Below are 10,426 nucleotides of genomic sequence, written 5' to 3' on the forward strand. Positions count from 1 at the left end.
TGATACTGCGTTGACATTAAAATCTTGAAATTTTACACTGCGTTAAAATTGCGTTGAAACTGTATTGAGAAGTTTTGAGTTTGTACAATATATAAGTTTGCATTTTATCACTACCCACCGTCTATCTTTGTATATTATAGAATAATATTTGATTAGATTGAATAAACTTCATTAATTTGGTATCACATATTTTTCCTCAACTAAAAAAGTAGTTGAGTACTATATTTTAACGATTTTTAAAAAAATATTATATTTCTTAAGTTGGATCAAAATTTCCTAAATTTGGTCAACATTTTTTATTTTCTTAAAAAGCACATTCATAATATTTTAACGATTTTACTTAATTACTACTATATTTCCTATGTTCGATAAAAATTAGCTAAATTTGGTCAACGTTTTTTTACTAGCACGTTCGTAATATCAATCAAAACAAATGTTCAAATGATCACTGGAGGCCAGTTAAATATCATTAATAATTTAAAATTAATCTACGTGAAGTAGTTGCATAAAAGTTTGAACTAATCAAGTGGAGTATCATAACCTAATTAACTAACTATATGAAAGTAGTCATTACTCATTAGCTCTAGCCTCTAAATGCTAATTGAAAAGTTTTGTCGACATGCACACGGCACCACACACGTAAAAGAGGCTAGAGTTGATTTAACTACTAAACGCTAATTAAGAATGTGAACTATTTAAAGTCAATATATGATTTAGTACATTCTAAATATTTTAATGACACTATCAAACACAAAACAAATTATCTTATGTGTTCCTAGTCCTACTATTAACACTTCAAATGTATGTGTTCTTATCTTATGTGTTCCTAGTCCTACTATTAACACTTCAAATGTATGAAAACTAAATAAAATGGCTAGAGTCCTTAGCAAGGATATTTTAATAAATACAATTAACTACACTAAATTGCATTTTTAACTATACCAACAACGCTTTTAAAAACGTTCTTATTTATGGTGTCCCAACTAAAATTAGAAGACATAAATAAAAATGGCCCAGAAAATAAAAAAAATTTAGATAATTTATTAATTTTAAACTTAAGGATCCTATCTTTTGCGTTCTAATAATAATTTTTTTTTAAAATTTTCCAATTTAAATAATTGCGTATTTGTTTTTATGTTCTTTAAGTTTTTTATATTCAAAATTTGTACGATACCAAGAATGAATTTTATTTGCCAAGATTAAAGCAAAATGAAATCGTTTCGTAAAATCGAAAAGGAATAAAATTTATTTCAAGATAATTGAAAATGAGTCATTTTAGTTTTTCGCAGTCATTTAAAAAAAATGATACTACTAATAAATAATTAAAATAGAGAAAAGTAAAATAAGAAAGAATAATATAAAAAAGATTTTTCTCTTTGTTATTCTTTTTCTTATATTAATCTCTCCCTATTCTAATTATTTTTTATCATTTTTTTCAAAATTAGTGAAAAAATAATTACTCAAACCTGAGACGAGACAGATAGAGTAATTTAAAAAGAGATAACATAAAAATAAAAATAAAATAAAATAAAATAAAATAGCATTACAATGAATGATGCTTTATGTTTGTGTAACGCTACAGCGAAAAAGTGCGTTAGCCACGACTCCTATGGGTGGCGGAATATTAAAAAGTAGCCGTTATTTATGCATGCACGTGGGCCCTATAATCTGTTATCGGGTTTTTTCAACTTTGTGTTGTGAGTATTTAAAGTTGCCGAAATTTGATAATTACAAAAAGTAGTCAAAATACTGATAATAAGTAAACTGTATTAATGTACTACTACTATTATTGTTGTTATAGTTGTTTATTATTAATTTATTTGTGTTTCAACTTATAATTCAATTAAAAATTACTTTAATTGATACAACATTTAGTTAATTAAAATAGAGAAGTACTCCGTAATAAATAAGTATAGATTAAGAATCCTAATAGTTTTTTGATAAATAATGCTGTCTAAAAATCATATTCTGAGGCATTTTTGTTAATTTTTCGCTTCAGATTTCTTTCCTGTGGAATTATATTTCATAATTAGAGATTTCTTTCGTTATTTTCAAAACGAAAAAAATAATAATTAGTGGACTAATTGTAGACAATATAATTAAATTCGCTACGTGTGCCACATATATAAATACAATTGTTTATAACTTAAATAATTTTATTTGGACTGCGAGAACATGCTCTCCTTTTCCCCAAGTCTTTATCGTTGCAGAACACTACAAAAGAAGCAAATCACTGCCATTAAAAATAAATAAATTCTTTAAAATTGAGGAAAAAAGAAGTTGCCGAAATTTGCTTCTTCAGAATATTCCAGAAAATCTCAGTTTTGTTGCTGCTCTCTCTCTCTGTATCTCTCTCTCTTCCTGTGTAATTCGGTTATGAAGAATAACTGTAAGTACATGCTGGTGGTTTGTGGATGATTTATCATTTATGTGACAGAGAGTTACTTCAATTTTGATTTGGCTCTGGAACTGACATATTTATTCTTCCTTTGTTACAGTTTAAGTGATTAATAGGCTTTTGAATTTTGGATTTTCGACGCAGCATCAATTCTCCATCGGTATGTGTTTATTGGTGATTTTTCAGCTGTCATGCAGTCATTGTTGGGGGATTTGGTTGAAAAGTATTTGTTACTATCGGTCGAAATTGTTTATTTGTTGATGCGCAGTGAAAAAAATGATTGGGGAAGTTCAATTGCTTCTCTGCTTGCCTTTCCTCTTTTTTGAGCAAGTTTTTAGTTGTTTCTGAAGGTTTGATTGATATGTTGATTTTGTCATAAGTTGGTTCAATGTGCCGATTTGCGTTTATGAAGAAAATTAGGTTCTGATAGTGACAGGTAACTGGTTGAAATGCCACGGAATACTAAGTTCTACATGATTTTCTGTTTTTATGGACTCTATGTTAGGAAAAACGGAGTTGGTTGATTCTTATTAGTGTTTGGCTTGGTTTGTTCAATACAACTTTCATATATTAAGATGTTGGATTTTCAAGATTGAGTGCATTACTTGAATCGTAATGTGTAACATGATTGTCTCCGCTTCGTCTACTCACAATTTCTTGGTTTTAGCAGGAAGTTGAATAGTTGTGTAGAGGTTGAAAGATGGCTACGTTTGGGGATATAGGAGTTGCAGCGGGCTTGAACATTCTCTTTGCTGTGGCTTTCCTAATTGCATTTGCTATTCTACGCCTTCAGCCGATTAATGACGGGGTATATTTCCCCAAATGGTATCTCTTGGGTGTGAGAAACGGTCCTTCACAGCAAGGCTCATTTGTGACCAAATTCGTAAATTTAGACTGGAGATCATATATTAGGTTTCTGAATTGGGTGCCGGATGCTCTAAGAATGCCTGAACTGCAACTTATTGATCATGCAGGGCTGGATTCAGCTGTCTATTTGCGGATTTACTTGCTGGGGTATGTTTACTTGTCTAATATTTTCTTCAACTTACTACACCGGACTCACAGGCCCTTGTTTGTTTTCACCTCTATCAACTTAGCTAGCCTCCGGGTGCATGAAATAGTCCTTTATTTTCAATGTCTGGGAACTTAGGATTCATCTATATACAAGTGAGTATGGTGTGGTGAAATGACAATTTTCTAGTGCCATAGGCTTTCTCTGGTGGTAGAATTGCAAGTGAGTTCGCTAGGATATTTTTGACTATTTTTGTACTTCTGAAAAATTCGCGAAAGGTGGGGATAGGAAGTATAAATATCTTTATGGAGTACTAATTTATCAAAGATATGAATCTTTGAGGTTCATCTCTGTTCTGCATGCTAATTATGTACATTGATTTCACAGACTTAAGATATTTGTCCCAATTGCTTTACTTTCATGGGCTATCCTCGTGCCAATTAACTGGACAAACAACACTTTGGAAAATGGTGGTGCAAGTAAGAAGCTAGAGTACAGTAACATTGACAAACTTTCTATTTCAAATGTTCCATATGGATCACCAAGGTTAGTTTACTGTCAACTACGTACTTCTATAGTTCTATTGAAATACTGCAATTTCTGCAATGTTCCATATGGATCACAATCCTCATATAAGGACTGAAATCGCAATCCTCATAAGGACTGAAACCACAATGTTTGGGCTAAAGTAAGCATATTATTCCAACAACCAATTATCTTAAGCGATATGTGGTGTTTTTCTGAAGATTTTCACATCTAGCTTTAGGGTGAAACTGGCAACCATGAACCATCTATAAATTGACGTCTTTACCTTTCACCACGTTAGTAATTTTGGACCATAGTAATGGTGTTCATTGTTTTAATTTATTTAGCTTTGTAATATAGCAGTCAGGCACTTCTCAGATTCTTACTTTCTTAAGGTTGTGCTCGGCATCTGACTAATGTATGATATTTACAGGTTTTGGACTCATATAGTGATGGCCTACGCATTTAGTTTCTGGACTTGCTATAGTTTACGGAATGAATATGCAAAAGTTGCGGAAATGCGTTTACACTTTCTTGCTTCTAAAAAACGCCGTCCTGATCAGTTCACTGTAAGATGCAACTCTTAGATATTTGTTTATTCAGAGTGTAGCTTGAAATTAGAGTGTTTTTAGGTACAAGGGACATATAATTATTATCAGGGAAAGTTTGGCTTATGTTTTCTGAGATTATTGTTGCTATTTTGAAGGACAATACTCTTGTGGTACTACATGATATACACTATATAAGGCATAGGCCTGTAATAATGACAAATATAAAATGTGTCAAACTTGAGGTATTTTTTCTCCTTTTTCTCTTTTGAACGCGTACCATCAATTATACAATTTACAAACTTGTTAGAAATATGGGCAAATGTGATTTTCATGAAAGCTTGGTCCAATTTCATATGAATCCTTGCTTGTATTACCTTTCCCCATTCACAGCTTTAGTAGCTATTAGTTGACTCCTTTAGATTCATGTGTAGGATATCCTGTATTGACGCTATGGACAGCTCTCCTGTCTCCTATTTTTTTAATTCACGGATGATGATTACTTATATCTTCTCAGGTTCTCGTGAGAAATGTGCCACCAGATCAAGATGAATCAGTTAGTGAAGCGGTGGAGCATTTTTTCTTGGTCAACCATCCAGATCACTATCTAACTCATCAGGTTTCTTAATTTTACTTTCTGCATCTTTGTTGATGTCAAATAAATTTAAGGACTGATAGTTAATATATTTACTACTATCAGCATAAAGTCAGAAACAATTTTGTTTTGAATCTCAACCGTCAACATAACTTTTATTCTCTGTGAGTTTGATGTATACACTGTGTTTCTATGGAAATTCTCTTTTATGACAAAATTTCTGGACTTCGTGCCAAGTTCTAAAACACTTTCACTGCAATTACTATTGTTCATCCTATGTGAAAATTGTTCTTTCCAACTAGGTAAAGGCTTAATGAGTGAAGATGAAATCCATCTTTTACAATTTATTAACAAATGCTTAAATAATACTCCACATAAATTAATGTAATTTTTTTGCACAAGTTCATCTCATAGTATTGTGTCCTCGTCGGGCTACTTGGTTTTTTTGCCATATCTGGCACGTATTTGGACGGGAATTTGGATATGCTACTATGTTGTATGCATTTATATTTTCCTTATGTCAGGATATTTTTGCAGGTTGTAATCAATGCGAATAAGCTTGCGAAACTGGTACAGGAGAAAAAAAGTAACAAAAATTGGCTTGACTATTACCAGTTAAAATTTGAAAGAAAGAAATCAAGGCCAATGACAAAGGTACTTTATATGTACAGTAACTGTTCTATTTCCTTAGCAATTTGTACATATTATTTCTAGATTTGTTAATGATACTGTTAACTTCTTTCTAAACTTGCAGACTGGCTTTCTTGGCCTTTGGGGAGAGAAAGTGGATGCTATTGATCACCAGATAGCTGAAATTGACAGGTTAACTAAGGAAGTAAGGAGACACCCAAAAATTTATATGTTGTTTTGTTTAAAATTTGGAAATGGTCGTCACTCTAACCTGCAAAAAAGATTGTGATCCCATTTTTTTTGGTAGCGGGAATGATACGCTAAATAATATTCATACCGTTGCCGATTTAGAAATGTTAACATAGCCTGCTTTGCCTTCATATTACGATTGAAACGTATTAAGGAATCTGTTTAGTGTTTGTTTTTATTAGTCTCAAGTCTCGAATGCTTTTTTCTTCCATACATTCTTAATAAGAATTTTAAAACATTAACCTTTTAAATTATATACATATTGTTTTTATATAACTAAGCCTTATTTGTGGTGTTAATTTTGTATAAGCGACTTTGCTAATCTGTATTTTGATGATTGTCTGTTTAGGTTACATGTTCCTTAATCACTGATGGTTTGCTTCTGATTTAGCTTAATTTCTTATTTTGATGGACTAATAATCTCTGTATAACTAAAACATTACACACAAATGCAGATAGCTGAAGAGCGGAAGAGGGTAAAAAGTGATCCTAAGTGCATCATGCCAGCAGCATTTGTTTCCTTTAAAACTAGGTGGGGTGCTGCTGTTTGTGCTCAAACACAACAATCTAGAAATCCAACTCTGTGGTTAACAGATTGGGCTTCGGAACCACGTGATGTCTACTGGGATAATCTTGCTATCCCCTATGTTTCACTGACTATTAGGAAGCTTATCGTCAGTGTTGCTTTCTTCTTCCTCACATTTTTCTTCGTGATTCCTGTGACTTTTGTGCAATCTCTGGCAAATATAGAGGGTATTGAAAGAAGAGCACCATTTCTCGAGCCGATAATTGAAGTGTAAGTATTTATGCCAGTTATCTTGTGACTGTGTTGAACTTTATTTATGTCGAATGTTACTTCCATATAACTGATTTCCCCCTATTATTCTTGTCTATTTTTCTTACCATTCCATTTCCTTTTACTATGCATTTTGATCTCTGTTTATCCTGAAACTTTTTTGCCCAATAACTGGTGAAGAAGTGAGGTGCCCAATAATTGCACCGTTGATTTTGGTTATAACTGTATAACTTTGGGAACCTTCCCAGTATATGGTCGGTCTTTCTGGAAATGGTATTATATGATTTTTGAAAAATGATAAAAAAAAAAGCTGTGAAAGAACATGAACTAGGAAATTGTATGGTGTAAAGCTGTCCGTTCATGTGCTATGTATAATTACAACTTCCACTTCAAGGTAAATTAGAGAGTCTTCCCATTGTCTCTGAGCTTTGAAAGATGACTTGGCTTGTCAACTTGTACTTGTACTGAATCCTGATGAGTGCAAAAACTGGCCATGCATTCATCGTTTCTTATTAAAGTCAAAGATGACTTGGCTTTGCCAACTTAGGGGGTGTTTTGCTAAATTTGTTTTGGGCATTTTACAGACTCCAACATATTTAACGATTGCAAGTTTAGGATGACATTAGGGGGTGTTTTGAGGAGCTTATAAGCTCAGCTAAACATATAATATATCATTACTTTAATTCTCTACTGTTGTCTAGTAATGACTGCAAATTTAGGATGACATTACTGTTGTCGATGTTAAATTACTATCTGCTAGATTAACACTGAGAGTTTGATATGCTTACATATCGACACCTTGTTCTTTTGTAAATAAATTGAACTTCCAAGTTTATTGTTAAATTCTTTGTTAAGAGTCAGGCAAACCTATTTCTCTGCGAACGTATTTCCAGTTTTTACATCTTTGTCTTTCTCTCTTTCTTTATGAGTACATTTTTTGCAACCCTTCTGCCCGTTTATTTTCCTTTTATTGTTGTTGTATGTGCTTCTCTGGAGTCATAAGTGGTCCATGTAGGTAGGTTCATTTGAATAAGTGTTATCTTAACCTTTGATTTATCAGCAACTATCAATGTGCGCCACAGCGTATAGTTTTCATGGTCTACTAACCATCTTTCATTCATAATGATTTTTTTAATCATGCAGTCCCTTTATCAAGTCTGTAGTACAAGGAGTTTTACCTGGTATTGCCTTAAAGATTTTCCTCCTTGTTCTACCAACAATACTGATTATGATTGCGAAATTGGAGGGTTTGCTGTCAATATCAGCTATGGAGAGGATATCTGCTTCCCGATATTATATCTTCAACTTTATCAACGTCTTCCTTGTGAGTGTAATTGCTGGAACTGCATTTGAACAACTTGATAGTTTTCTTCGACAGTCAGCAAATGAGTAAGTTACTCAAGCATACACAGTTTTCTTTAAATGTGAGCTAGTGAAACTACTTTGGTTCCCAATTTCAACAATTTTTATATATTTGCCATGACACATGATTATTTCTTCAAGCATCGATTATTATGAGATCATTCTTAGTTTATATAAGGGGTCTGTCTTATCAAATACTTAATGATGAATCTTTATCTCTTCGTTGTCTCCATACTTCCGATCATAGTTTGTAATGCTTGATTGATAGTGGTAGTAATTTGTAACTAATAGATCTGCAAATAGTCAAACAACTGAATATCTTATAAGGATATTTTTTTCTATTTTACGAATGTGCTCCATTACTAAGTTTTGGTAACTAATTGCAGCATAACTAGAATAATTGGTGTGGCGATCCCTATGAAAGCAACATTTTTCATTACTTACGTGATGGTGGATGGATGGACTGGTGTTGCCGGAGAAATCTTTAGACTGACACCCCTGATACTGTTCCACCTAAAAAATTTCTTCCTGGTGAAGACGGAAAAGGATAGAGAAGAGGCAATGGATCCAGGAAGCATCGAATTTCATATGGCCGAACCACGGTTACAATTATATTTTCTTCTAGGCCTTGTCTATGCTGTGGTCACCCCTATTTTCCTTCCGTTCATATTGGTTTTCTTTGTTTTGGCTTATGTCGTATTTCGCCATCAGGTATGTTTATAAATCTTTACTTGATCCTTGTCTAATTTTCTGGTTTGTTTTGCTTTACTCCCTTCCTTCTATTTCATGTTTTAGTTGAACTGAACTGATGTAAGCATCTCTTGCTTTGCAGATCATAAATGTATACAACCAAAAATACGAAAGTGCTGCGTCATTTTGGCCGGATGTCCACGCACGTATAATCTATTCATTGGTCTTTTCTCAGATTATGCTAATAGGATTGATGAGTACCAAAGGGAATTCCCAGTTCACGCCATTCCTCATCGCTCTTGTAGTGTTGACCATTTGGTTCCATTTGTTCTGCAAAGGCCGTTACGAACCTGCTTTTGTTAGATATCCTTTGCAGGTTGCTGTTACAAACTCCTCTCATGTTATCCTTTCAATTTTTTGCTAACACAGTAATTCCTATTGAATCTAAACCTCAAACCGTCACATTTCATTTTGGTTCCCAGGAGGCAATGATGAAAGACACGCTGGAACGTGCAATAGAGCCGAACCTGGATCTGAAGAGTTATCTCCAGAGTGCCTACATCCATCCTGTGTTTAAAAACGAAGACGAGGAAAAAGATGGAGAAGATGATGAGAAGATACAAGAGAGTTTGCTTGTAGCCACGACGAGGTCACGAAGAAATACACCTGCTCCCAGTAAATGTAGTGATGGATCCTCACCTTTACTCCCAGAGTCTGTTTCTGAAAATGCAGGCTCTCAACGATTGTGATTGTCAAAAACTGTAACTGAATGAGAAAAATAGATAAATTTTCGTGTTATATACAAATGATTGGATGTGAATACTACTTCCTCCGTCCCATAGTAGATGTCATACTTTCTTTTTTAGTTTGTCCTACAAAATGTCACATTTTCTTTTATGGAAAAAGCCCCCTCTCACATTAATATAAATACACTATTTTCTCTCTCCATCTAATACACAAAACAACATCTCCTAAAATCCTGTGCCATTCCCCATGTGTGCTATCTAGTATGAGATGGAGGGAGTACATGGTATTTGGTTGCATGTGAGTTAAGGTCAATACCATGCGTCAAACTTTGGGGTTTGCTAATTCAAATCATCTCTAACTATTTACACCAAATTCAAATATATTTACATCAAACTCAAATTTTACACTTTCATTGAGAATGTCTCATAAAATTTTTGCAGTAACTCCATTAAAATATTTAATGTTGTTCCGTAGAAAACTGCAAAAATGAGTTTGAGTTTGCAGTCAGATTGAAAAATTTTTCTGCACCAAAAATGAGATTTGACATATGATACGAGATTGGTCTTAGTCAATCAGTCTGTATATAGTGATTTGCCCTAATCAGATTGAAATAGTTGAATTTCAATTTGAAAGAAAGTGTTTTGCACATGTATCATGTATGCAAGGGAATATGTAGAATTTTAAGCATTTAAGTTTTTGTTGGTAGTGTGTGACCCCTCAATGGGTCATCGATGTGCATATAGCCTTAGCCAGACAACCCATTAGAATAACCTCATTTGTTTAATTTCATTTTTACCCGCAGGGGCTTAGCGCAGTTGGTTCAGGGGGAGCAGATATTGCTACAAGGAGCTGGGTTCGAATCCCATTACTGGCG

At 33.5% G+C, this 10,426-nt stretch overlaps 1 protein-coding gene across 5 annotated transcripts; it reads left to right on the forward strand.

Annotated features, from left to right (window-relative positions):
* The first annotated feature begins 2,253 nt into the window (after window positions 1-2,253).
* Window positions 2,254-9,630, forward strand: LOC125213688 (calcium permeable stress-gated cation channel 1-like). Of its 5 annotated transcripts, none has more exons than XM_048114361.1 (14): window positions 2,254-2,389; window positions 2,499-2,558; window positions 3,069-3,412; window positions 3,798-3,956; window positions 4,369-4,504; window positions 5,001-5,102; window positions 5,616-5,732; window positions 5,833-5,913; window positions 6,413-6,753; window positions 7,897-8,142; window positions 8,502-8,826; window positions 8,948-9,011; window positions 9,111-9,181; window positions 9,288-9,630. In XM_048114361.1, exons 3-14 carry the CDS (start codon window positions 3,099-3,101, stop codon window positions 9,552-9,554), a joined length of 2,223 nt encoding a protein of 740 aa, XP_047970318.1. In that variant the 5' UTR covers window positions 2,254-2,389; window positions 2,499-2,558; window positions 3,069-3,098; the 3' UTR covers window positions 9,555-9,630. The 5 variants fall into 5 exon arrangements, with proteins under 5 accessions (XP_047970318.1, XP_047970319.1, XP_047970317.1 ...); XM_048114362.1 differs by having other exon boundaries at window positions 3,069-3,234; window positions 3,373-3,412; window positions 8,948-9,181; XM_048114360.1 differs by having other exon boundaries at window positions 8,948-9,181.
* Window positions 9,631-10,426: the final 796 nt, after the last annotated feature.

Source organism: Salvia hispanica, chromosome 3 (assembly GCF_023119035.1).
Source record: "Salvia hispanica cultivar TCC Black 2014 chromosome 3, UniMelb_Shisp_WGS_1.0, whole genome shotgun sequence".
Classification (NCBI taxonomy): domain Eukaryota; kingdom Viridiplantae; phylum Streptophyta; class Magnoliopsida; order Lamiales; family Lamiaceae; genus Salvia; species Salvia hispanica.

What these genes read in the sequence shown, in the direction of transcription:
- LOC125213688 (XM_048114360.1), top strand. Translation starts at nt 3,099, where the DNA reads ATGGCTACGTTTGGGGATATAGGAGTTGCAGCGGGCTTGAACATTCTC. An exon ending in ATCACTATCTAACTCATCAG is followed by an intron (nt 5,103 to 5,615) that starts GTTTCTTAATTT and finishes ATATTTTTGCAG; the next exon opens with GTTGTAATCAATGCGAATAA. An exon ending in CTCGAGCCGATAATTGAAGT is followed by an intron (nt 6,754 to 7,896) that starts GTAAGTATTTAT and finishes TTAATCATGCAG; the next exon opens with TCCCTTTATCAAGTCTGTAG.